Source organism: Trachypithecus francoisi, unplaced genomic scaffold, assembly GCF_009764315.1.
Source record: "Trachypithecus francoisi isolate TF-2019V2 unplaced genomic scaffold, Tfra_2.0 Lachesis_group14, whole genome shotgun sequence".
In the NCBI taxonomy this organism is placed as follows: Eukaryota; Metazoa; Chordata; class Mammalia; order Primates; family Cercopithecidae; genus Trachypithecus; species Trachypithecus francoisi.
The window spans coordinates 37,882,557-37,910,320 of record NW_022681459.1 but is presented as its reverse complement, the minus strand read 5'-3'; the positions used below and the strand labels follow the sequence as shown (position 1 = coordinate 37,910,320).

The 27,764-nt window shown below is 51.3% G+C and overlaps 1 protein-coding gene across 2 annotated transcripts in view; it reads left to right on the top strand.

Moving 5' to 3' along the window:
- MYH9 (myosin heavy chain 9) overlaps positions 1-27,764 on the top strand; it is a 110,540-nt gene that overhangs the window by 35,093 nt on the left and 47,683 nt on the right. The window contains exons 2-4 of one of the 2 annotated variants that reach the window (XM_033232827.1): positions 3,001-3,007; positions 5,850-6,201; positions 13,646-13,802. In XM_033232827.1, coding sequence (XP_033088718.1) covers positions 5,869-6,201; positions 13,646-13,802 — 490 coding nt within the window. In that variant the 5' untranslated portion in view covers positions 3,001-3,007; positions 5,850-5,868. The remainder of the gene's footprint in view (positions 1-3,000; positions 3,008-5,849; positions 6,202-13,645; positions 13,803-27,764) is intronic. The other variant, XM_033232826.1, reaches the window with a different exon arrangement.

The following is a 27,764-nucleotide window of genomic DNA, read 5'->3' as shown; positions in this document are numbered from 1 at the left end:
GAGAGCTGCTTGCTTCCTTCTGAACCTCTTGCTGGCCTGCCCATTCCCACAGGAGCTCAGGACTTTCTGAGCCCTGGAGATCTTTCCTCTGTGTGTGTGTGTGTGTGTGTGTGTGTGTGTGTGTTTGTGTGTGTGTGTGTTTTAGTGGTTGACGATGCTGGTTGGTTGGTTTCACATGTACATCCTGCTCAAATGGCAGTGCACGCCGATTCAGCCCTTTTGGAAAACAATTGCATGGGACGTCCCAGGACTGTAGAAATGTTTGTATGTTCTTTGCTCCTATAACTCCACTTCTGGGAATGTATCTGAAGGTGATGGTACACTAAGGCTGGCCGTGGTGGCTCACGCCTGTAAGCCCAGTACTTTGGGAGGCCAAGGCAGGCGGATCACCTGAGGTCAGGAGTTCGAGACTGGCCTGGCCAACATGGTGAAACCCCATTTCTACTAAAACTACAAAAATGAGCTGGGTGTGGTGGCGGATGCCTGTAATCCCAGCTACTCGGGAGGCTGAGGTGGAGAATCGCTTGAACCTGTAAGGTGGAGGTTGCAGTGAGCTGAGTTCACGCCACTGCACTCCAGCCTGGGCGATAAAGCAGGACTCTGTCTCAAAAAAAAAAAAAAAAAAAAATGGTATACTAGATAAGAGGGTGAAAAAACCTTGTAAGTGGTCCTTAAAAAAAAAAAAAAACACTTCAGAATACGATACAGCTGTTAAATGATGGACATTGAGGCCTTGGAGTCAGGAATTCTGGGTTCGGGTTCTCATTCCCCCCCCAGCTTGTGTGACTGAATAGAGTTGCTTTCTCTCAGGGCCACCGCTGCATCATCACCTATAAAATGGGTTGGCTAAAACTGATTAATAAGCAAATCTGAGGCTGGGTGTGATGGCTCACACCTGTAATCCCAGCACTTTGGGAGGCCAAGGTGGGCGGATCACCTGAGGTCAGGGGTTCGAGACCAGCCTGGCCAACATGGTGAAACCCCGTCTCTACTAAAAATACAAAAAAATTAGCCTGGCGTGGTGGCACAAGCCTATAGTCCCAGCTACTCGGGAGGCTGAGGTGGGAGAATCACTTGAACCCGGGAGGCGGAGGTTGCAGTGAGCCAAGATTGTGCCATTGCATTCCAGCCTGGGTGACAGAGCAAGACTTCATCTCAAAAAAACAAAAACCAAGCAAATCCTCACCCTACAGGAAAACAGTCATAGTAAGTAAGGAAAATACAAAATCTGAAACTCTGTCCTCTGCCTGATAGTTAAAAACCAAGTGTTTCCATGAACCAGGTCCAGAAAGGACCACGCAAAGAAAGAGAAAACTGAGTTTGCAAGGAGGGGAGGGGTGGTGGGGGGAGTTCAGGAATTTAGGGGAATATTTTTCTTTTATTTTCAAAAACCTTTATATTATGGGCAGTTTTTAAAAGTTTCGGCCGGGCGCAGTGGCTCATGCCTGTAATCCCAGCACTTTGGGAGTCCAAGGTGGGCGGATCACCTGAGATCAAGAGTTCAAGACCAGCCTGACCTAAAACCCCGCATCTACTAAAAATACAAAAATCAGCCGGCTATGGTGGTGAGCGCCTGTAGTCCCAGCTACTCGGGAGGCTGAGATAGGAGAATTGCTTGAACCTGGGAGGTGGAGGTTGCAGTGAGCTGAGATCTCGCCACTGCACTACAGCCTGGGCGACAGAGCGAGACTCTGTCTCAAAAAAAGTTTCAAAGAGGCCATTTAGCACAGCCCCAGGACAGAGTAGGGAGGAGTGGCTGCATGCTGGCTGCTGTGTTTGATAGACTGCCTCCTGGGTATCCTGCTGTCGTGCCTCTTACTGAATTTTTAGCAGCTCTTTACTATCCCCCATTCATAAATGAGGCATATGGATTATAGATAAGACGGTTTAACTCACATGCATCCTGGAGAGGTCTGAGTATTAACCTGACTGAACACACTTAACACACACACACACACACACACACACACACACACCACGCCCCCAGGGGCACGGGAGCCTCCTCACTGGATACAGATGGAAATAGCAGCTCTGCTGCAGCCCTGTGGCTCCCAATCATTGAATGCGGCTAATCCTGCCCAGGTGGGCGAGGGGACTTTCATAGAAACTCCACTATTTATCCTGACCTTTGCGGCTCTCCCTGCTGGTCTAACCCGTGTATTGATCTTGGCGCTGCTGCTAACCCACGTCATTCTAGCAGAGTTGCTGAAACCAAATAGCCCTGTCCTTGGCCAGGCTGAGCAGAGCCCAGCCTTGCTTAATGAAAAGTTCTGGGAGGGAGGTGCCCAGGCAAGCAGGGGCTGTGACCTTCAGCTGGAGCCTTGGTCTTTGGAGGTGGGGGGTGTCCCTGGCAGGATGCATTCTCTCTTCCTCTTGCAAGAACTATGGCTTGGTGGCCAGGCCTCTGCTAGCCTTCGCGTGGACACCACTTACCTGTGACTGTCCCGTGCCCTCCCACCAAGGCCCGAAAGTCGGGCAGGGTGAGGTTCTGAGGGCAGTTGGTTGGGTGGAATTCCTCCCCGCCAGCTGGTGTGATGTTTGTGACCCTCCAGGGCAGATTTCAAGGGCAGTCTGAGTGCCTGGGCCCTGCAGCCCGAGGGAGGCCATGGGCTGCCGAGAAGCCAGACTACCAGAGGGGTTGTTTGCTGTTAGGTTTGGCATTGCTGGGGTGAAGCAGAGTTTGAGGCGGGTCAGAGCTCATTCTGCCATTGCTGATGGGCTGCAAGCTTGCTGCCGACAGTAGCGGGCCGAAGGAGTAAATCTTGAGTTGTAACGTGCCTGCTTTTTGATGGGCCATGTGGTCCACACTGGGAAGGCTCACTCAGCCTTCCTGCCTGCCCGATAACATCCAGTAAATATTTGTTGAACACTCTTGAATGCATTCCTCTCCACCCCCCACATCACACTCAGCTCATGGGGACAGTTAGGGCCCAGCTCCAGTGCCGGCCTGGCTTCCGAGGGACCCCAGGCACAAGTGTTCTGGGAGGAGGCCAGGCACAGGGGTCAGGTGTCCCTGGGTTAGCATCCCACTCCATGCCTGGGCTGGGCAACTCTGGGCAAGTGACTTGCCCTTTCTGAGTCTGTTTCCTAGTTTATGAATTGGGGAATCTGTTTCCTAGTTTATGAATTATGAATCTTGAGACAGCTCTTTCCCAGGATGATTACCAGTTAGGTGAGGTGGTGAATAAACTGAGCTTGGTGCTGGGAGGTACTTTAGTAACTGTTCCCTGCCCCTTCTGCTCTCAGTGGGAGTCTCATGAGGGGCACTGACGTCCTCAGATGCCTTCATTGGTGGGGTCAGCAGCATTCTTAGGATTTTGGGGCATGGGGTTCAAGTGAGTCTCTCTCTGCTATTCATGGAGTTGTCCTTCGTGGGTTTGGGGTCTATGAAAAGGCTGAGAACCAGCAGCCCCTGAGACCTGTGTTCTGTGATTGCTGCAAGGTCTTGAGCAGGCAGGGATGCGATGGGGAGACTTTGGGGAGCCTGGGTGCTGGGACGCTGGGGGTGTGCCTATTGACTACTTAGTGGTTAGACACGTGGTAGGGAGGCAAAGAACAACTAGGATTTACCTGGCAGGGAGAAACCTTGAATTTGCTTGAATGGACTGGCCAGGGTGGAAGTGCAGACAGTAGAAAATAAGCTGGTGGTGCCCTGGGGACTGCTCCTGGCGTAGACCCTAGACCTCAGACCCGCAGCAAAGACGAGGGGTGGCCAGGGAGTTCACAGCCACCATTCCTGTCTTGTTTGCTCTGACTCATTCTGAGCCCGGCCTGCTCTCAGGGTGATCCTTGCAGAGTGGATGTACCCCCTGGTCCCCACAAGGGTCTGTGGGGTTTGCCTGTCTTGGGAATGTCAACAGAGCCACCGGCCGGGGCAGCTGGTGACGCTGCCAAGCTCTGTTCCTGGGACTTGTGTCCCTCCTGGCAAAAGGGAGCCAGCAAACAGGTTTTTTTCCTGGAAAACAGCCCCTCCTGGAGTGAGTCCAGGGGAGCCCCTCGGCCTTGACTGAAAACAGCTAATGAGCCCAGATGAAAAGTTCTGGGCAGCCTAGACTTTTCCTTTTGTTCTTTCCCTCCCGTGCCCCTAGCCTCCTTGGGATCCAAGACCCTCTTGGAATCTGGAAGCACGAAAGCCCATGGTGTTCCGTATTTGGATCTGGGGACTTTCTGAATTGCAAGGGCCTGAGGGGAGGGGGCTTGATCTCAGAGGGAAAAAAAACACCTTCCTGATCTTTCTTGATTTCCCAGCGGGAGCTGGGCAGTGAGCTTCTGGGCTGCCTCCTCTGGTGGCCACGAGCTGAGTCTGTTTTACACCAGGGTAGTCACCTCAGGTGATCCCAGCCTGCACCTCTGAGCAGGAATAACGACTGTGTTAGCCGTGGAAAGGCCACAGGACTCCTCATCTGTAAATTGGTGATAATAATATATACCTTACCTGGTTTACAGAGTTGTTATGACAAAGACCTTTCGAGATAGCAAAATATGTGTGAAAGCATTTCATAAAGTATAAAACCACACAGATATATACGGCATTATTATTTTATGTCTTTTTTTTGAGACGGAGTTTCGCTCTTGTTGCCCAGGCTGGAGTGCCATGGCACAATCTCAGCTCACGACAACCCTCGCCTCCCGGGTTCAAGTGATTCTCCCGCCTCAGCCTCCCGAGCAGCTAGGATTACAGGCATGCGCCACCATGCCTGGCTAATTTTGTATTTTTAGTAGCGATGGGGTTCCTCCATGTTGATCAGGCTGGTCTAGAACTCCCGACCTCCGTTGATCCGCCCGCCTTGGCCTCCCAAAGTGCTGGGATTACAGGCCTGAGCCAGCGTCCCTGGCCTATTTTATATCTTCATTTTGCAGATGAGTTTTGAAAAAAGCAAACACACGTGAACTTAAGTTCTCTTGGCCCATGAATTATGAGGGTCACTTTTGACCTTAGTCTCCCCAAAGGGAAGCACTCTTAGCATTCTCCATGTTTCTTGGAACCTGGCATCTTTTCTCTTTGCTTTTTTTTGGGCTGTCTTATCAAGATGGAATTCAAATCTGGTGGCAACGTATATTGGTGTTTTATTTCCTTCTCTTGTCTTAGTTGACTTCATGAAATAAGAACAAGTTTTTTAAACTGGAAACTCCCGCCATGTGGGGTTGTAGTCAGTTGCGTTTTTTGACTGATTAGAAACCTGTTTTTGTTGGAAATCCTCCTAAACTGTGTGGCTACTTTGCTACCTTTCTATGTGTAGCATAGTGACTTGAATTGCATCTGTCCTGGAGACTCTTGTTACGTTCATTTGGCACGATTGTTTTCTTGATAGATTTGTTTGATTGTGTATTGACCCTGGGGCGATACACCTTACCTTTAATTGCTAACAAAATCCTGCTATCAGCCTGTTTCTCTGTTGCCCAGGCTGGAGTGCAGTGGTGTGAGCCAGCTTATTGCAACCTCCGCCTCCTGGGTTCAAGCGATTCTCCTGCCTCAGCCTCCCGAGTAGCTAGGATGACAGGTGTGCACCACCACGCCTGGTTAATTTTTGTATTTTTAGTTGAGATGGGGTTTCGCCATGTTGGCCAGGCTTGTCTTGAACTCCTGACCTCAGGTGATCTGCCTGCCTTGGCCTCCCAAAGTGCTGGGATTAAAGACATGAGTCACTGTCCTGGACCCAACTTATTTTTTCAGTGATGCACATCTTTATCCCAAAAGTGTGGCGCAAGAAAAGTGTGTAGCCTGATTATGCAGAGTTTTACTGCGTCTTAATCCCATACAGTTTGCAAAGAGAAGATGTGTGAGTATGAGTGATCTTGTGTGGCTGATGTAGTTGTATGTAATGTGTTGTCTTTTTCCTCCCCCTTAGGTCCTGGCTATAAGTCACCATGGCACAGCAAGCTGCCGATAAGTATCTCTATGTGGATAAAAACTTCATCAATAACCCGCTGGCCCAGGCCGACTGGGCTGCCAAGAAGCTGGTATGGGTGCCTTCCGACAAGAGTGGCTTCGAGCCAGCCAGCCTCAAGGAGGAGGTGGGTGAAGAGGCCATTGTGGAGCTGGTGGAGAACGGGAAGAAGGTGAAGGTGAACAAGGATGACATCCAGAAGATGAACCCGCCCAAGTTCTCCAAGGTGGAGGATATGGCGGAGCTCACGTGCCTCAACGAAGCCTCGGTGCTGCACAACCTCAAGGAGCGTTACTACTCAGGGCTTATCTATGTAAGTGGCTGCCCTGGCACCCTGCAGGATGGGTCTGAGGACTACAAGTGGGGGCGGGCCAGGTCTTCCCATCACCCTCACATGCCTGGGCCCTGGCTCTCTGGTTGAGAAGGGGTCTGGAAGGAGTGCTGGGGTGACATCCTTGGACTTTTGACATCTGAACATCCTAGTGGGATGTTCTCATAACATTATTCTTTTCCCTTTGCAGCCAAAAACAAAACAGGAAGCATGTTTTAGAACATATGTAGGGAGAAGAATATGGCCCTCTCTGAGGGATGCCCACCCACTGGCCTTCATCCTCAAGTTTTGGTGGAGATATGAAGGTTCAGGTCAATGTTGTAGATTCCTTCTTTTTTTAAATTTTTAATTTTTTAATTTTTTATTTTTGAGACAGGGTCTTGCTCTCTTGCCCAGACTGGAGTGCAGTGGCATGATCACAGCTCACTGCAGCCTCAAACTCTTAGGCTCAAGCAATCCTGCCACCTCAGCCTCTCTGGTAGCTGGAACTACAGGCCTGTGCCACCACACCTGGCTGATTTTTTATATTTTTATTAGAGACAGGGTCTCATTATGTTGCCTAGGGCTGGTCTTGAACTCCTGAGCGCAAGTGATTCTTCTGCTTGGGCCTCCCAAAGTGCTGGGATTACAGGCGCGAGCCACTGCGCCTGGCCCATCTTGTTCTTTATGGATGCATGTTGATGTGATTTACTTCCCTAGGGAGTATACTTTGAGCAGAGGTGAGCCACCAAGAGTAAGACTTGCTCCAGAACTCTGTCCAGCACTTGAGTGCTGGTCCCTTGCCAGGCTTGACCAAGGGGAAGTGTATTGAGAGTCCAGCATGTGCAAAGGGCCAGCACATGCAGCAGATCAGGGGCGTATTGAGAGTCCAGCATGTGCAAAGGGCCAGCACATGCAGCAGATCAGAAAGACAGCCCATCACCAAGTTAGGAGACGGGGAGATGAGCATTTATGCATCCTGGAGGCAACAGGCTCTGGGGTCACAAAGTCCTGTCCAATATCAACCCCAAATTCCTCTGTTCAACTCAAAGATATTTCCTTCTGGTTTTGTCCCCAGTGGGAAAGAAATATCTGCTTGTTATTATTCCTAAAATAGCTCTTTATTTCTTTATGCTGCTCTAGCCACCTTGAACTTTGGGCTGAATCAAACAGTCCTCAAAATGTTTTTGACCTAGAGGAAAAAAACCATCAAGAGGTTATTATAGGCCGGGCATGGTGGTGCACACCTGCAATCCCAGGACCTTGGGAGGCCAAGACGAGAGGATTGCTTGGGCTCAGGAGTTTGAGACCAGCCTGAGCAACATGGCGAAACCCCATCTCTACAAAAAATAGAAAAATTAGCCGGGCAAAATGTGGCGTGCCTATAGTCCCAGCTACTTGCTGGAGGCTGTGGGAGGATTGCTTGAGCCTGGGAGGTCAAGGGTGCAGTCAGCTGAGATTGCACCACTGCACTCCAGCCTGGGCAACAGAGTCTCAAACGAAAAAAAGGAAAAGGACTATTATGGCCTTCCCACTTTACAGATGGGAAGACCAACTTTCAGACTGAGGGATTTTGCTCATGATCACACGTGTAATGAAAGGAGGTGTTGGCAGGCTCATTCCATTACAGAGACAGCAGTTCTCGAAGGGTCAGCTGTTTAATTTTCTGTGTGATTTCAGAAAGACTTAAGCACCTTTCTACGAGGTAGACTCATGCTTCTGAGTGCGCTGCAATGTGCTAAAGCCTTCAGTGGAGCCATGGGGCATTTTATTTGCCCGGAATTCCTGACAAGGACTGCATTTCCTTGTTGATTGCTAAATCAGTCTATGACAATGAGGTCCTTGTTTTCTGCCATTGATGCCCACCCTTTGGGGATGAGCCTGGCTCATCAAGGACCTATCAACAAGTAGATATGTGAAACAGTCTCCTTTAAAGCCCAGTTTTCTTTTTTTTTTTTGAGACGGAGTCTCGCTCTGTCGCCCAGGCTGGAGTGCAGTGGCCGGATCTCGGCTCACTGCAAGCTCTGCCTCCCGGGTTTACGCCATTCTCCTGCCTCAGCCTCCAGAGTAGCTGGGACTACAGGCGCCCGCCAACACGCCCGGCGAGTTTTTTTTTTTTTTGTATTTTTTTTTAGTAGAGACGGGGTTTCACCGTGTTAGCCAGGATGGTCTTGATCTCCTGACCTCGTGATCCGCCCATCTCAGCCTCCCAGAGTGCTGGGATTACAGGCTTGAGCCACTCTTTTTGTTTTTTTTTTTTTTTGAGACAGAGTCTCACTTTGTCACCTAGGCTGGAGTGCAGTGGTGCCATCTTGGCTCATTGCAACCTCTGCCTCCCAGGTTCAGGCGATTCTCCTGCTTCAGCCTCCTGAGTAGCTGCAGCTACAGGTGCCCACCAGCATGCCCGGCTAATTTTTGTATTTTTAGTAGAGACGGGGTTTCACCATATTGGCCTGGCTGGTCTCGAGCTCCTGACCTTGTGATCCACCCACCTCGGCCTCCCAAAGTGCTGGGATTACAGCCATGAGCCACCACGCCTGGCCCCAGCCCAGGCTTCTAACATGACAGGTGGGAAGAATTGAGGCCCATAGATAGCAAGGAACTTTTTTTTTTTTTTTTGAGACGGAGTCTCACTCTGTCGCCCAGGCTGGAGTGCAGTGGCTGGATCTCAGCTCACTGCAAGCTCCGCCTCCCGGGTTTACGCCATTCTCCTGCCTCAGCCTCCCGAGTAGCTGGGACTACAGGCGCCCACCACCTCGCCCGGCTAGTTTTTTGTATTTTTTAGTAGAGACGGGGTTTCACTGTGTTAGCCAGATGGTCTCGATCTCCTGACCTCGTGATCTGCCCGTCTCGGCCTCCCAAAGTGCTGGGATTACAGGCTTGAGTCACCGCACCCGGCCGATAGCAAGGAACTTAAGCAGGGTCACACAGCCAGGTGTTGGCCAGGCTGAGACTGGAACTTGGATTCCTGATTTTCAGCCCAATTATGTCTCATCTGTTTCTTGATGAAATTATCATGTGGACCAAATTAAAAGCCCCTGTCCCTAAGGAGTATTAACCATGGAAATTCAGACTTAGTGACTTGCAAATAAATGAACGACAGACTGTGCTTTAAGGAAGCACAGTGTCTGTGGTGGTGACATGGGAACCGCAGCCTCATTGTCTGGGATTGAGAGGTGCTCCTCTTGGCAGGCTTTATAGCTTATGTCACACCCACTCTGCTGTGCCACTAAGCTGAGATGGCCTCTGCTCAGTAAAGCAGAGCCCTTAAGTGCTACAGTTGGAGCCTCCAGGACCTGTTCAAATCCCAGCTCTGCCCCTTACTGACCATGAGACATAGCTACGTGGAGTCTCACTTTCTTTCTCATCTGCAAGGATTGCACGGGAACTTTCTAAAGCGCCCAGCCAGCACCTGGCTCGGAGCAGGGCCTGGGGGCCTGGACTCAGGCTGCTGATGTGTGTTACAAGTGAAAGTAACTCCTGTTCCTCTGCTTAGCTCTTTATTGGTGCCTTTTAAACTTGAGTCTCTTTTGGGATCCGCTGGATATGAATTAAAACAAGCGGAGCACCTGAGCCTGCCTGAGCCTGCACAGAGCCTTTCCCTCCCACAAAAGGGAACAGTCATTATTCAGATATATTCAGTGTTAGTGGCTGCGTCTTTCCTCTGCAAGCCACACGCGGAGATTTTACTGTGGGTGGGCGTGGTGGGTAGTGCCTACGCCTTTTCTCCAGAACTCTTTGGCTGGAGGCATTAACTCTCATTTTCGTTTCCTTGCTGTCACCTCTGGTGTGCAGTTCCTCCTGCCTCTTACCAGCCTTCTTCTAAGCATCATCACTAAGAGGCCCATGGATGGCCTCTGCAGTCATTCTAGTGGAGACCCCAGCAGGTGCAGAGCTATTAAGATGTCAGTGCCCCTGAGCGGGGCTGCCTGGATAGGAGGTGCTGCCTCATTCACGGTCTATCTCTCCATCAAGCTTCCAAATCATGACCTCAGGAGCCTTCGTGCAGCCTGTTTGCCCAGCATTGTGGGCGGCGTGGCTAATTCTGAGCCACAGCTGCTCTGTCTTTTTCTTCAGGGGGTGAGGCCCTGGGATGGGGGTGGATGGGCACAAAGAGCCTCTGTGGCCTGTGAATGGAGCAGCACCATGGCATGGCCGCGCTGCGTGGGAGCAAAGCCGCTTGCTCGATGTCTTGCCTCCACGAGCATCCAGTGAATCTCCTTCCTCCCACCTGAGCCTCAGTGCTCATTCCACAGGGCTTAGCTCCATCATCACTGATTTGATGGGGTTAGCCCAGAGAACTTGGAGCTCCCGTAGACCACTCCACAGGACCGTCTGCCCCCCCAGCTGTCAGAAAGACTTGTCCTAATGACCCGCAGTCCCCTTCTGCTGTCAGCACCAGCTGTTTCCAAACATCTGGCTCCATGGCACTCCCTTAGCGTCCAACCATGTGTCCTTGGTTTTCCTAGAGTGTGGGTTTTCTCAAAGTCCAGGAACAAAGCTTGATTGTTTCGGAGCTCCTGGGGTGACCTTGCTGCTCCCTGGCCTTCTATCTTGTCCCCATTCAACATTCACACAGAGGGAAAACCAGAATAGGCTCCCACTTCTCTTCCTCCTGAAATGCCTGGTCTCGCAGGTTGCCAATCCCGTGTTTGCACTTCTTTGCCTCAGAGCTTTCCTGGTCTCTTGTGAAAAGAATAGTTGGAGGGAAAACAAGTGACTAATTATCCCAGGAAGAAAGGAAATTAAAGGCCCTGCATCCCTTTTTCCAAGCAGCCAAACATGTTTGTCCATTTCTAAGCTCAGCTGCTCTTTTTTTTTTTTTTTTTTTTTTTTTGAGGCTGAGTCTTGCTCTGTCGCCCAGGCTGGAGTGCAGTGGCCAGATCTCAGCTCACGGCAAGCTCCGCCTCCCGGGTTCCCGCCATTCTCCTGCCTCAGCCTCCCGAGTAGCTGGGACTACAGGCGCCCGCCACCTCGCCCGGCTAGTTTTTTTTTTGTATTTTTAGTAGAGACGGGGTTTCACTGTGTTCGCCAGGATGGTCTCGATCTCCTGACCTTGTGATCCGCCCGTCTCGGCCTCCCAAAGTGCTGGGATTACAGGCTTGAGCCACCGCGCCCGGCCGCTCTTTTCTTTTTAAGAGACAGGGTCTCCCTCTGTCACCCAGGCTGGAGCACAGCATTGCCATCATGGCTTTTTTTTTTTTTTTTTTGAGACGGAGTCTCGCTCTGTCGCCCAGGCTGGAGTGCAGTGGCCGGATCTCGGCTCACTGCAAGCTCCGTCTCCCGGGTTAACGCCATTCTCCTGCCTCAGCCTCCCCAGTAGCTGGGACTACAGGCGCCCGCCACCTCGCCCGGCTAGTTTTTTTGTATTTTTTAGTAGAGACGGGGTTTCACCGGGTTAGCCAGGATGGTCTCGATCTCCTGACCTCGTGATCTGCCCGTCTCGGCCTCCCAAAGTGCTGGGATTACAGGCTTGAGCCACCGCGCCCGGCCTCATCATGGCTTATTGCAACCTCGAACTCCTGGCCTCAGTGATCCTCTCATCTCAGCCTCTTGAGTAGCTGGGACTGCAGGTGCATGCCACCACACGCACCTAATTAGTTTTTAATTTTTTGTAGCGATAGAGACTTGCTTTGTTGCCCAGGCTGGTCTTGAACTCCTTTCCTCAAATGATCCTCTCACCCTGGCCTCCCCAAGTGCTGGAATTCCAGGTGTGAGCCCCTGTATCTGGCCTCAGCTGTTTTGAATACATACCATTGTGTGGTTGGTGGGGCCCTCTGCATTCTGCCTTTAGTCTAATTGCTGCCTGGAAATTCCCTGTGCCATAGCCTTTGGCCAGTGCCTGAGAAGAGCCTTCTCTTCATGACTGGTTCCTGTGTGGACCCTGTCTTTGGGTTCAGCCACAAGATCCATCCCCAGTTTTGGAGTGACTGGAAAGGGCACAGGTCGAGGGGGCTGGGTTGACCCCATAGTGCATGGACTGGTGGCTGCTTCATGAACAATCAAGGTGCAGGCCACTTGTGATGGAGAAAACAGAAGGTTGGAAGGAGCTTGGAGAACTGGCCTCCATGACCAAGGAGGTTGGCATTGGAGACCCGAGTCTGCTCCCAGCTCTGCCCAATGCCTTGTGACCTTCCATCGTCACTTCACAGAGGTAGGGCTGCAGTTGATGTGGTGCGAGGAGCCCTGGCCTCACTTCGCTGGGTCCCTCAGGCCCATTTTCTTAGGAAGAGGGTGCTTGGGTTGCTCCAGCTTCTTAAAGAGAGTTGCGTCCCCCAACTGAGCACCTACCACCTGGGTGGTCTTGGGAGTCTTGTGCAGCTATTAGGAGTCTCTGTCTTTTTTTTTTTTTGATGGGGGAGAGGGATCTTGGGATAAAAAAATAATAGGAAGTTTATTAGAAAAAGAATTAGTAGTCACAAGGTAAAGTATATTTACCTGAAGACACGGAGGTAGTCACGAGGTAAGGTGTGTTTACCTGAAGATGAGGAAGGACAGATGTGTGTAAACTGTTGCTGTTGGAAATGGTTCTCCTGACCTACCCAGAGCTACTCTCCAAGGCTGCGCTGCCTGCTGTGTAAGCGTCATTTAATCCTCACAACCACCCAATGAAGTCTAGAGCTCTGCCTGTCCCCGTTTTTCACATCAAGAAATGGAGGGAGAGAAAGGTTAAGAACCTTACCCTTGCTGAGATTTGAACTCAGGATATCTGACTCTGGGGGTCTTATTTGAACTTGATCAAGTCACATTTGGAGTATTGGGTGTATTTTAGATACCTCACATTAAGGATGTTGATTAATTGTGTTCCCCTCCAGAGAAGAAGTCTTGGAGAAAGTTCACAGGGGACGTGCAATAGTCTTAAAGTTTTTGAGGGATTTGCATGTGAATGTCTCCAGAAGATTCCAGAGAAAGAGGTGTCTGTCTGGGACCCGGTATCCCACAAAAGATCTAATTGGTTTAGGACACAGTGCGTTTTTCCAGTGCTAGAAAGATGTAAGCTTCACTGTCTCTCAGCGTCCTTCAGTGTGGAATGATTTGGGTTTCTACAGTTTGCTGCACTGCAGCTGAGCGCTCTTCTGTTTATGCCTCTCTCACGATGACAAATACATCTCTCATTGTCCTCGGATCCGAGTTTTGTAACTGGACTTCTGCTGTCCGTTTGGCCACTTTGCCTGGTGCATACACACACTCACTGACCTACGAGGCTGGAGCACTCCTGCAGTGGAGAGGGAGGATCTTCACTTACAGGGCAGAAGGAGGATGCCAGTGCTCCACACCTGCAACAGGGCTGTGGGAGCTGGGCCACTGGGAGCAAGGACCATCAGGGACTGCCTTCACGTCAGGCTGACTCAGGTCCTTTGAAGCTGCAGATACTTTGCTGCAAAGTTTGTACACTAGTGAGAATCAGACTTCCTAACCCATTCCTATCTGCCGCTCTTTTCCTTAGACCTATTCAGGCCTGTTCTGTGTGGTCATCAATCCTTACAAGAACCTGCCCATCTACTCTGAAGAGATTGTGGAAATGTACAAGGGCAAGAAGAGGCATGAGATGCCCCCTCACATCTATGCCATCACAGACACCGCCTACAGGAGTATGATGCAAGGTGGGTGACGTAGTGTGAGCCCACCTGGGGCTGAGTCTTCTTCACATGGGGCCTCATCGACACCTCCGCAGGTGCTAAGTCACGTTTGGTGCCACATCGATCTAGTGGCTGGTGATGGGCAGTGCATCATGGAGGTCTGTAGACCTCTGTATGAGAGCCAGGGCCAATGGCTATCCAGAGGACATGTTTATATGTTGATAGAATGTTCTAGAAGCTTTAAAATACACATTTCCTAATTTTTCTCCCAATTTCTCATACTTTTCAAGAGCTCTTGTGCCTGTCCGCTCTGCTTTCTTTTAGGCCCCTTCTTCTTCCTGTTCTTCCCTTCCCTATTGTGTTTTTCCCTCTTCCTCTCTTGCTCCTTCCCCACAGTCTAGAAACACATTTGAGTTATTCCCATCTCTACACAAACAGATGCAGAGCCTCGGGTGGCTTCTGCCCCGCTGTCACTCTGGCTTCTGTGCCCCTTCTGTTCCATCGCAGTGAAGCTTTGTGGAGGAAATGTCTGTGCTTACTGCCTCCATCCCCACCTCATGGTCATTCCCCTTGCCCTGGCTGTCTCTCTCCACCCCTTCTCCAGGCTGGCCGATAGAGGTCACCTATGACCTGTATGTTGCTAAGTCCATGGCTCTCGGGAGTTCCTACCTCACCTCTCCCCAGCATCATACAGTCTCTACCACTCCCTTTCTTTCTTTTTTTTTCTTTTTTCTTTTTTTGAGACAGAATCTCGCTCTGTCACCCAGGCTGGAGTGTGCAGTGGCATGATCTCAGCTCACTGCAACCTCCGCCTCCCAGGTTCAAGCGATTCTCCTGCCTCAGCCCCCCTAGTAGCTGGGATTACAGGCATGTGCCACTATGCCCGGCTAATTTTTGTATTTTCAGTAGAGACAGTGTTTTGCCATGTTGGCCAGGCTGGTCTTGAACTCCTGGCCTCAGGTGATCCACCCGCCTCGGCCTCCCAAAGTGCTGGGATTACAGGCGTGAGCCACCGTGCCCGGCCAGCTTCACTCTTAATAGAGTCCCCCACCCTGTGCTTCCACTAGCTGGTCATCTTTCTGGGATGTAAATGTGATCAAATCACTTGATTTGAAATCTTGACAAATCATAGAAAGGCTCCTCATTCCCTCAGGGCAATTAGGTTGCTGCAAAAGTAATCGCGGTTTTTTGCCGTTAAAAGTAATGGCAAAGACTGTGATGACTTTTGCACCAGCTAATAACACTGAGACTCTGTGGTAGTGTACAATGCCCTTCAAAACTGGCCCCTTGCCTGCCTCTCCACCTTCCCAGCTATGTGGAACTCCTTACATTTCCCTAAAAGCTCTTTCTGCATCAAAACACCCTACCTGCTCCATCTGCCTGCAATGCCTGGCAAATCCCTACTCTTTTTTGTAAAAACATAACTGAAGCATTAGGGCCTCCAAAGAGAATATCTGGGCTAGATTTGCATCAGAGCCCTGTGATGCTTTATTTGACTACGGTGTTTAGACATTTCTTTTTCTCCCCTTTAGACAGGGCCCATGTTGCCTTTATATTCTCAGAGCTTAGCCAAGTACGTGGCATATGTAATCCTGACTGAAACCCAATTTCAGGCAGGACTGTGTTCTCCTATCTTGTATGGATAGTGGTTTGTTATGTCCCTTTACATAAGGATCCTTTTTTCTTTAAACTTTGCAGTCTTGTTGGGCTAATGCATCTTGTTGGGTTAACCACTTTGTCCCTGGTGTAGTGGTTTAGAGTGGCAGCCCACGGCCTGTCCCCCACCACCCGCGTTGTGCTGTGAAGGAGGCATTTCACTGTTGAGCTTGATGCATTATGTAGGATGCTCAAGTTTGGCTGAGTCTTTGGCTTATGTTCACGTCTATCAAAATTCCTTGAGGAAGTCAGCCCTTCAGTTCTAAAGCAGAATGTCTGTTTCAAAATGTTAACTAGAACAGCCTAGTGGAAAAACATTCTGTGGGATTCCAGAAACGTCTGAGTCTTTGTCTCTAGAGGTTATGAGTCAGTTTGCTCCCAGCTCTCTTAATTGGCCTAGTGCAAGAAGTGAATTCCGGAGTCATCTTGAGATCTGAGCTACTGAGTAAGGGTCTGTTGTCACATTTGGATCCTGGATTGGGATGGTTATCTAGCAACTGGGCATTTTTGCTTTTAGGCAAGACATTAAGACTGAGTAATGTGTACTGCGGAGGCAGGAGAGAGAGTCTTCAGGTCTGGACTTCAGACTGTCTTCAGTTAACCTGTGGGACTCCTTCTCCAAGAGATTCATTCAGTGTTTATTTGTTCAACAACAACAAAAATTTGGTGGGAATGGCCTGAAAGCTCCACACATTGAAAATAATTGGGGAACAAAAAAATGAATGCAGAGAACTAGAGCTTTCCTTTGTCTTGGCCATAACCAAATGGCCTTAATAGGAACTTAGGGACTGCCCTCATACATCTGTGCAATGAAGAGTCTCTTCATGATTTGTCAAGATTCTGAATCAAGTGGTTTGATCAGATTTGCAAATTATGAGGGCAGGTAGGTGGGTGATTTTTTTTTTTTTTTTTTTTTGAGATGGAGTCTCGCTCTGTCGCCCAGGCTGGAGTGCAGTAGCGTGATCTCGGCTTACTGTAGCCTCAGCCTCCTGGGTTCAAGCGATTCTCCTGCCTCAGCCTCCCAAGTAGCTGGGATTACAGGCGCATGCCACCACGCCCGACTAATTTTTTTTGTATTTTTAGTAGAGATAGGCTTTCACCATCTTGGTCAGACTGGGCTTGAACTCCTGACCTCACGATCCACCCACCTCAGACTCCCTAAGTGCTGGGATTACGGGTGTGAGCCACCGCACCCAGCCAGGTGGGCGATTTCATCTTTTGGAGACCAGGGATAGGAAATACATTTGTGAGCATGGGAAACCTGCATTGTTGGTGCCTCCTTTAAAGCAGTCTGTGTAGGAATTGGGTCCGTGTGTTTTCTTTTTTTTTTTTTGAGACGGAGTCTCGCTCTGTCGCCCGGGCTGGAGTGCAGTGGCCGGATCTCAGCTCACTGCAAGCTCCGCCTCCCAGGTTTACGCCATTCTCCTGCCTCAGCCTCCGAGTAGCTGGGACTACAGGCGCCCGCTACCTCGCCCGGCTAGTTTTTTGTATTTTTTAGTAGAGACGGGGTTTCACCATGTTAGCCAGGATGGTCTCGATCTCCTGACCTCGTGATCCGCCCGTCTGGGCCTCCCAAAGTGCTGGGATTACAGGCTTGAGCCACCGCGCCCGGCCGGGTCCATGTGTTTTCTAACCCTCAGTCTGAGAGGTTTTCACTTTGCCTTCTGCCTAGCGTTGGACTTGCTGCAGCTCTTGAGCTCCCACGTTGACTGACAGAGGACATTTCTAGGCTATTTTCCTTCTTCTTCGGCTGGGCGTGGTGGCTCACGCCTGTAATCCCAGCACTTTGGGAGGCCGAGGCAGGTGGATCATCTGAGGTCAGGAGTTCGAGACCAGCCTGGCCAACATGGCGAAACCCTGTCTTTACTAAAAATACAAAAAAATTAGCCAGGCATTGTGGCACACGCCTGTAGTCCCAACTACTCAGGAGGCTGAGGCACGAGAATTGCTTGAACCCGGGTGGCAGAGGTTGCAGTGAGCCGAGATTGCGTCATTGGACTCCAGCCTGGGCAACAGAACGAGACTCCATCTCAATTAAAAAAGAAAAAAAGGCCGGGCGCGTTGGCTCAAGCTGTAATCCCAGCACTTTGGGAGGCCGAGACGGGCGGATGACGAGGTCAGGAGATCGAGACCATCCTGACTAATACGGTGAAACCCCATCTCTACTAAAAAATACAAAAAAACTAGCCGGGCGAGGTGGCGGGCACCTGTAGTCCCAGCTACTCGGGAGGCTGAGGCAGGAGAATGGTGTAAACCCGGGAGGCAGAGCTTGCAGTGAGCTGAGATAAAAAAAAAAAAAGAAAAGGAAGTTCCTTCTTCTTGTATATAGCTGACCTGCAGAGCAATTAGTAATAGGTTTCTTGTTCTTGCAGCAGGGAGGAAGTTAGTAACAGAAGTTGTCCATGTTATGACAGGCTGGTTCACTAGTAAAAGAAAAATGTCCAGAGGAACCTTTGGTTCTTGCCCTGGGTCAGGTGTCACCCGTGGAGCCTCGGGGTCTGCAGGCTGTTAAAATCTGCCCCTGTCTTTTGGAGTGAAGGCTTAGTGCATGCTGCCTACCTGGCTTTGGGGGAAACAGGTTTGTTCTCTGCCACTTACATCTTAAAAGGCACAGCCGGAAAGTTCCTTTTCTGCTTTTCCTTTAAACAAGAACTAGACAAAGATTTCCTTCCTGAGCCGACTGTGGCTTATGACATACTAGCATTTATTCTGCCAAATAGGGCAGTTGGTGGCTCTGTCTGGGGACTTGTAGGAGAGGAGCTCTTTGACCCTTCCTGGGGACCTGCATCTGCCTTTATCTGTTCAGTGTGCTGGTTTGCCTGTACAGTCCTGATTTATGCCTGTTGTTCCACAGTTATTATTAATAGCACTCTCTTTCACTTTCAGAAGCACCCCAGTTTGGAGGACAAATTATATGTCACTCACTTATTGTCAGACTAAGCCAGGGTTTCTCACACTTGGCACTAGTGATATTTGAGGTTGGATGATTCTCTGTTGGGGGTGGGGGATTTTCCTGATCACTGTAGGATTTTTAGCAGCATCCTGGCCTCTGTTCACTTGATGCCAGCCGCACCTTCCCTCTCCAGTTGTGACAACCAAAAATATTCTCAGACATTGCCATCAGATGTTCCATGGGGGTCAAGATTATTCCCAGTTAAGAACTACTGGACTAAGCATTGCAGATTAGTTTTACTTTGAGTGTCATCTCTGATCGATCAGTAGTGGCTGCCTGGAGCCCTGTGCTGGCAAGGATTTGAGACTCGAGGCAGGAATTCTGAGATGGATTAGTGCTGTCTGCCATGGGCATGGGTGGGGCATGACAGCATGTAGTGCCTTGGGTTAGGCCTTGGAGGTAGGTGACAGAAGGTGCCAGAATGCCAGGAGGTTTTGACATTATCCTGTTACTGGATGCCCTGGCGGTCCAGGTGGAGAGACAAGGCATGTTTATAGACAGAGATTTGTGGCCCTAGCTACGAAACAAGACGTTTGCTGCCTACACCTGCGCCAGCACGACTGAGCCAGTGTCAGGTGTCCTGGGAGTTTTGTCAGGTGTGGCTGTGAGGCCTGGGGTGGTCGGATCTTGCAGAAAGGCGGTGGTGTGTGTCAGTCAGTAAATAGTTACAGGGCATCCCAGACGTGCCCAGCATGGCCTTGGATGACATGGTCGGCTCACCCTCCTGCCCCTGGCTTTCCCATGTTGTTAATTCATTGTCATGGCCGTTCCTGGGTCTTCCTGCCTTGGGGATTGGACTGTTCCTCGGAACTCTGTGATGGCACTGAAGCCTTTGAACTGGCCAAGGCCAGGAGAGTGAGAAAGCATAAACGTTGTGTTGCTGGCCCTTGCCAGGCGGAGGTGGGTGGGGCTGTGTCCCAGGGCAGGCACAATGGTCTGCTGTAGAGTTCAGGCGGAAGCAGCTGTGGTCTGCAAAAGGTCTGTCTCGCCTAGGAAATGGTGCTTCTGCATCCCGGGCCAGACTCTCTGGGATCTCCCCTGTGGGGAAAGATCTGTATGTCTCTACAGGAGAACTCGCTAGTTGAGGAATTTGACATGAACCCAGTTATCTCCCCAGTGGGTAGAAAAAGCCCTTTCTATGTGAATTAGGTAGAATGCCAGATTTGGTTCACTTTTGGTGACTTTATGGTATTAATATTTTAATGAGTTCCCAGCATTTTGGGGGAAGCAGATCTGCTTTCATTCTAGGCCTAAACTTGTCTGAGAGCATTTAACCCTTTGCTCTGTGCCCATCTCCCTCCCACCCAATCTCTGGTTCCCAGTGGAAGCTGCACCAGAAGTGGTCGGTCACCCAGCAGCCACTGAGAGTGCCAGTGAGTGTGCACATGCCCCTCGGTTGTCTGACCTTTTTCTGTAAACTATGAGGGGTAGAATTTTTGTGTATCTTCACGTCTGCGCACGGCTCTTCAAATTCATACGTAAAGAGGCAGGCACAGATGTGTTCACTGGCTTGTCGAAAGCCCAAAGAGAGCCAACGCCAGAAAGCAGCCTCCTGATTTCCTGTCCTGGTGCCTGTTACCCCGGGGACAGGCCCGCGGGGCATTGGTGTCCCTCATTTTCTCTGGCTGGTCTCGAAATAATTCTTATCTCCGGCTCAGTGGTTGGGGGGCACTCGGGGAGGAGGGGCCCTCTCTTTCCTTCTCTCCACAGTCTCCCTGCCCCACTGGTTGTGTCTCCTGTGGCACCGTCTGCTTTCCAAGGTCTTTCTGAGGAAAAGTGCCATGTTCGGCAGAGGCTCAGGAAAATGCTTCACGCGGGCAGAAAAGCGCTGTTTGAATTGACTCACCGGGACAGGCAGCTGAAGGAGGAGCGCCGTGGAAGCCACAGATGGGATGACCCTGCTGAAGCAGGAATGCACCCAGCCGGGAGGCCGCCAGCCCTGCCAGCCGTCAGCACACAAAGGCCCCGCTGTCTGCTGGGGAGGTCGGGAGCAGGCCCTGTGCACCCAAATGTGCCCGTGGAGGCAGCGTGGGCTCACCAAGATGGGGTGTTCTGTGTCTGCACCCGCTGGTCTTCCTGTGCTGGCTGAACATCTACTGTGTGTGTGCCAGGCACGCTACAGAGAGTGTACAGACAGCAGACTGGGGCCTGCCTGGAGAAGGTGACTGACTTGTGCCCAGAGACAGGCAAATCAGCCTCAAGAGGACAGCGAGAGACCAGCACAGAGGAGGGGCGCCCCACTGAGCCTCCAGAGCTGCTGGGGTGGGTGTGGGCCTTTGGTAGATAACACAGCACTTCTATAGGGCACCAAAAAGGGGCGGCTGGGCCTGTCTCAGCCTTAGATTTGGGAAAAGTGCCATGTATTGCCTTTGAGCAAGAGGAAGTGTGTTGTGGAGGAGAGACTGTGGTCTTTGGACTAGACAGAGCAGAAATCTGCCTCTTTCACTTCCTAACAGCAACCTGGCTGGAACAAGTCAACTCACTCTAATTGAGCCTTCGTTCTCTTGTCCTCCTCTTGGGCTTCACACCATTCCCTGGCAGGGCTATGGTAAGAAGTAAGACGCCGTGTGTGTGATGCCTGCGATAAGTACCTGTTAGAGCTGGCAGTAAGAGTCGAAACACTTCTCGACTGAACTGCCCCGCTTTCCATGGAGACTTCAAATCGCTCATTCCTTCCGTCCACACTCCTGCTCGCTTGATGAAGGTGATGGTCAAATGCATCTTGCAGGCGGCTAGCCACTTGAATCTCCCCAAAAAGACTCCCCCGAGAGTCCAGGTGCAGGAAGTAAGTTGTCACAGCTGCTTTCCCTGCAGCGACCGTGCCACACACTGGAACGCGATAGCAGACGCGGTCTCTGGCTTGTCTGGTCTGGTCCACGCAGAGCTGAGCTGAGGCCTGGGGCTGATGTAGCCTCAGCGGAGCTTTAGGAGATGTGCTTGATCCAGAATTGGTTCTTCTGCAGCCCTGAAATGCTTTTCTGTTCCCTGGGCTGCTGGTGGACCAGAGAGGTGCTGTGGGAAGCAGGCCCTGGGCCACCACCCAACACCATGGCTGCAGCCGGGAGGCGCTGTCCTCGAGCTGGTGTGAGCTGGCTGCTTTGTGGTCCTCCCCCAGGAAGGAAAGCCTGGCCCCAGCATGAGGCTGCTGAACTACCCATGGTCTTGCCTGTCAGTCTCATTTCTAGAACGTCTTCTCTCTAGAAGAGGAATCTGTGGTTAACAGGCCCTTTTCAAGGATTCAGCGTTAGGCTTACTTTTTTTTTTTGTAAATACAGCTGAACAGGCCCACCATGCTTTGCTCTGGGCCCACTGAGCGGGAGATAAGAAGCAAGTGCCCTCTTAGAACCTGAAACTTTGGGTGGCGGTGTTTGGAAGCGTTGCCCAGTGTTTTTGTTTCTGCTCCCCATCCCCCGAAACAAACTAAACAACAACTCACATCAAATCCCTAATCAGTAAGCCACTTTGTGCTTTTGGCCTCCCGTGATGAGTTCTCTTGCTGCCTGGTGAGTGTCACCTACCAGCCCGTTTTTCCTGTTCTCTCCAGCTCCGGCTCTGAGACTTCAGTTGAACTGTGTCCCAGTTTGTCAGGGCTGAACAACAGTGTGTTCAGAGAAAGGAGTTGCTTTCCTTTACCTACCTGATTTCTGGAATGAAGGTATCAGTTGAGAACCAAAGTAATTCCCTACGTACTAAAGAAAGATAAATGAGCTGAAAGTCTGCAGGTATAAAAGTTGAGATTCTGCAAATGGCTTCTGTCAAATTTGTTTAGTCTTGACCAAGGCTGTCAGCCCCGTGTGGACCTTGACGATAAATTCTCCAGGACCCAAGCTATTCTTTTGGCAAACAGACAGTGCTGATGGGGGCTCAGGCTGTCATTCCCACCTGGTATCAGGATTCTTCCCGAAGATCTTGTCTGTTCCACATGAGCTAGTCCACAGATACAACGGCACAGGTCTAAGCTGAAAGGAGAGGAAGTGTGAGCCGTGCTCCAGGAGCAAATCCTGGCCTAACAGTCACCGACACGCCTTTCCTTCTACTGACCTCTCCTCCAAGGCGGCATGTTCACGCGCTGTTACTGTTCACCTCCTACCATTGATGTCCCTGGTGCTCTGAAGCACGTTTGACTCATCCAAGGGAGTTTCACAAAGCCGGTCGCTGTCTTTGCAGGCCTGTTTGTGCCCCAACAGGGAGCCGAGTTTGTCATGAGCAGTGCCTGGCTGTGTCTGCCATGCTCCCTGTGTGTGTCCTGGCTCCTTCCCTCTTGTTCCCTGTTGCTCCAGCGCTCTGCAGAACTCAACAGGGGCCCCTCCTGCCTTGTCTTTCCTTTTCCCAAGGGGAATGTTAGGTAGGAGCAAGGCAGAACTGGACTGGGAGTGTCCTGGTGGCATGTGCTGTGGGTGGTCAGCACTCATTTTGAATTTCCCTCCAGTCTGACAAACCTGTTGGAGCTGCCTTGGCAACAACCCCAGAAGGAGAAGGTTCCCCCTCCTGGCCCCGCCCATGGGAAGGGCAGAGAAACGCCCAGCAGTGCTGTTTCTGGCAGATTTGCCTGTGTGCTGGGAACTTACCTGTGTTTTCCTAATGCATTTTGGCCAAGAGAAGGCTTGTCTGGGGCCTCGCTTGGTCTCTGACATAATGAAAGTTAAGAGCAATCCCTTGAGGTTTTTTTCATTATCCAGGGTGCCTGGAGGGGGAGGGCTACCCATTCTCTGCCTCCAGTGACTGGGGACTTGGGTCTCAGCAGGTTCAAACCAAGGTTCCACCTGGGGGAACACAGGGGCTGTGGGCAGAGGCACTGGGCCAGGTCGAACTGGCTTCTGGCGTGGATGCTGCTGAGCAGGCATGTCCCTTGGTCTGGGCCTACCGTGGGGGCCTGGAGGGCACACTTGCCCATGACCACATTGTGTGCCTGGGAGCCATGGCAGGGGCTTCCTCCTTTGCTGGCGGATTGCTGGGCAGGCAGGCTGCCAGGAAGCTCCACCCTACTCGGCACAGATCTACAGCCTCTGCTAATATGAAGCATCATTTTGCACTTGCTTTTCTTCACCTCTCTGTTTGCCTCCCAAAGACTTGTAACCCAAGCTTGTGAACCGAGCTGGCTGTGGAGAAGCAGCGCTTCCCGTCCTGAGAGTGTCACGGCCCTTTCTTTGCACCACTGAGGCAGGCCTGCGGGCCCATAGGGTCATTCGATGGAGGGGAGTCCGGGGATGGGTGAGGCCTCCAGAGGCCTGAGTTCTCAGCCCCATTCGTGCAACTCTGATCAAGTCATTGGGTTTCTGAGGAAAGAAGAATGATGCCCTGATCTTGGGGTCAAGTTGAATTAGGTCCTCTACAAGGCCTTCCCAAGCCCGTAAGTTCCAAGCTTCAGCCCCACAGGTGCTTTGTGCTTTGACCAACTGAGACCCAGATGCTGTCCACATGAGGGTCTTGGGGAGAAGTGACTCTGAGTCTAGGACTCTGCCCAGGACAGCCTGAGACGCCCATCCTGGCGACACAGGGCAGGGCTCACAGTGCCAACACATATCGCAAGCCACCCCCAGGGGCCACTCTGGAGTTTCCCTGAAAGCAGAAGGCTCCCTGGTGGGAGAAAGTTTTGTTCCCATTTGTCTCAGATTATCCTATCAGTCTCACCCAGCGTGGGCATATTGTCCAACCTGAAGCTGCCCTTTTTCCTGTCTTTCTTTCTTGGCCCATACCCATTTCTCAAGAAGCCCAGCGGAGCGGAAGATGGGGTCTCCCCCAGGTGGAACCCAAAAGAGCTGCTCCATGCTGGAACCTTGGGAGGTGTGATCTTGGGAGCGGGGTGATGAGTCAGTCCCAGCAGTGGCTGCTGGTGAAGCAGGCCCCTTCCTCTGTACTTCCTGTCAGGCTGATGTCACCGCTCTGCGAGCCTCGTGGCCTTTTATGGACAAGAGTGAGCTGCAACTCCTCTCACAGAGGAAGTGAGCCTTAAGCCCCCAGCAGGAGTCTGCACCTGGGATGAAATACCTGCGGTCAGGTTCCCCCTTCCTCCCCCCTGGGCCCAGGGTGCTAAGCTGGCTGGAAACACTTGTCCACAGGTAGATGGCCACATCAGCTCAGGTGCCCTCACTGCATGGGCTTGGCCTCAGGACGTTTCAGGTTTAAAATGAAATCCAGGGAGAAAATGGCCTGGTTTCTGAATTTGTAACTTTTATAAAAGACTTAATTATGGCGGTGCCAAGGAATTGCTCAGTTGGAAGCTCCAAGACAGCAGGCGGGTGAGGACAGCATGTCTGGGCGCCTGCCTCACACCGTGTATGACAGGAACACCATTTCCTTCCATCCTCAGAGCAGTCCCTTCATTCCCAGAGAGGTCAAGGGGCCAGGCACCGCGTGGGGAAGAGCAGAACCCAGGGCCGTAGCGCTGGCCGCTGTGGCTTCCCCCCTTTGCAGAGCTGCTCCAGACACCTGGACCAGTGGTTGTCAAACTGTGCTCTGAGGAACACAGTCTCCACCATCACTGTCCCTTGCTCAGGGATTTGGGAAGATTTCATCTGAGGAAGGACTGCCACTGCTTTTTGAAAAGTCTGAAAACTACTGCAGAGTGACTCATGACCCAGTCTCTACCCCACCCTTACCAAGAGAGGGGCTGGGGCAGGGGATTCAGGCGCCTACCACGGCTAGACTTTCATCTGGCAGGGGGCTCGTGTCCCAGAAGAGGCTTGTCCCTGGCGGCCTCCTCCCGTGTAGAGGAAGGAAGGGCGTTTTCAAATAAGCCTTCAGTCCTTACAGGCCAAATAAGGACTTGAGCCAAAACAAGCGGGTTGGGCCGGACTCTGAATGTGCTCATCCTGTGAGATGACAGTGTGGGGAAGGGTTGATCGGGTGGGCGCCACTGACGGTCTCCACCAGAATGCATAGGGTGGGGAGGTGGGCTGCAGAGTAAACTGAGTCAGGCCAGGAGCCCACTGGTTGCTAAGAATTCTAACCACCCCACTGCCCAGAGGAGATGCCTCTGAGATCAGGAACAAATCCAGAAGAACCACTGTGTGGAAAGATTGCAAAACAACGACGATAATACCTGCTTTGTACATTACGATACAATACTTTGTAAGGTTATTGGAGGCCACACACGATTACAGACCAAAACCCTTCCTGAGCATTGGAAAGACCTTTCCGGTTGCATGGGGCCATGGTAGGATTCATGGTGCATAGGGCAGGTGGATTTGGGATACTAAGCAGTGCGGCAAGAGGTGAAGCAATGAGGAGGCCTCCCAGTCGTTTGCCTTGCAGAAAGCATTTGTCCAAATGAATGTTCCCGGCAGAACAAATCCAGATTTCTTTAAGGGATAGTTAGGCTGTGTTGACAGTGGTAAACTGGCTTCAGGAATTGGAAGAGGAAGGCTGGAGAAGTGGGAAAGCTGGGGATGCTTGGGTGGATGGAGAGGAGACGCTGAGTTTGGCACTGGGGTTTCGGGATTTGAAGTGCGTGTGCCTGTGGATACATCCGTGTGTGTGCATGGCTATGTACATATATGTATGTTCACATTCACCTGTGAATACATGTGCCTTGGGTGCCTGTGTTTGCACTTGTGCTTATGGATATGCGTCTGTGAATGCGTGGGCAGCTGTGTGCCTTGTGTGCGCCCATGTGTGAATCTGTGTATATGGCTTTGCACACATGTGCATGCATGTGTGTCTGTGCACACGTACCTCTGTGCACCTGCCTCCATATGTGACTGTGTATGCACAGATGCTTGTGTGTCTGTGTGTGCGTCCATGTCCTTGTGTGTGCATGTGCCTGTGTGTGCATGCCCTCGAGTGTGCTTCGGGGCTCTGCTTCCTGTTGTTCAGCAGCGGAGCCTCTGACTCCTCCTCACACAATTAGAGGAATTCCAGCCATCCTAGGGACAGCCCTGGGAAAACGGTTCCTCTGGAAGGGTTGGGGAATGTTTCCTTTTATGGTAGCATTGGGCCGTTGCTGCTCACAACTTGCCAGCACTCGCAGGTACATTCTTGCCTGCTAGCAGAGCCGGTGACTAAACATGCCCACAGCTGGGGCAGACCGCAGGGAGACTCAGTGGGGGAGGGCAAGGGCCTGGGACGGCAAAAATGTTTGTTCCAAACCCTTATCGGTTGCCACACTGTTGTTAGGGGCCAGCGATGAAATTGCTCTGTCTTCCCCAGGCTGTCGTTCCTGCCGCCTCCCTCCCTTCTGTCTTCCCGTCTGTCTTGTCAAGGATGCAGGTCTCTAATCTCTGTCCTTGCTGTGCAGGCTTGAAGGACTCTGTGTTTTTTGAGACAGGCGAGGGGGAGTAAGGGCCCTCTCGAGCTTGCCTCCTGAGCAGTTTCCACATCAGAGAGCAGAGTGTGGGGTGTGTTTGTGAACGGGAGTGACCCAGCCCCTCTGCGCCCCCACCCTGTTGATGCTTAGGGGGCTGGGAGGAAGCTGCCGCCCAGGGGTAGCTGCCTTTGGTGTTGGGTGTGAGGTTTGTTTTTTCTTCTTTCTGTCTGGGCTTCCTTTGCCCTCCTGAATGACCAGTGGGCAGAAGAAGAGATTGGAGGCAGTGCCCAGCCCAACCAGCTGCTGAGGTCAGGCACCCTAGAAAGCTCACCTCGGAAGAGGCAGCCAGCCTAGCTGGTCGGTGTCGACTGGTGTTGAACGGTTAAATGTGTCTCCTGAGGCCATGCGTGGAAGGCCATGAGTCATTCTCCCAGTGCCTGGTCATGCAGGGCCCTGACCAGGCGATGCGAGCCACTCAGTGTGTCCTTCACACGTCGCTGAATCCGTATTTCCACTCAGTGCTGACACTGTACCAACAGCCACGGATGCTCCCACTGCCCTGACAACACCACTGCCATCCATCGTGGCAGCGTCGCCATGGGGAAGTCAGTATAGACAGCAACCATTTGTGGAGCTTACTCTCTTTACAGGGACTGTGGCAGCTCCTTTTTATGCGTTATTTCTATTTTTCAAACTAATTCTGCAAGGGAGTTAGTAGCAGATCTACTTTATGGATATAGAAACTGAGACTCAGAATTAAATACCTTACTGCAGCTCAAATATTTGTAAGTAACCTGATGCTGGATTCAAGCCAATTTGACTTCAAGGACGGTGAGGCTATTAGATGGGGTGGGATAAAACAGAAAAAAGTGAGTTTGTATTTTCAGCTGTTGCTTAAGATTGAATACGCGGTGCTGAACAGCCAGGATGCCTTAGTGTTTCTGGCAAACTTAGCTTTCAGAGTGTGGGCATTACTGCCCCTCCTGCACCGGGGGAGGGTGGGTATTTATAACCTTCCTTGCTGAGCAGTTCATAGAGCTGTTGATAGTTGCTGAAAGTTCCTGACACCCGGCTAGAAAATAGGTTGTCACAGAAACCCATCAGAAGCTGTCATTCTTTACAAGCTACCTCT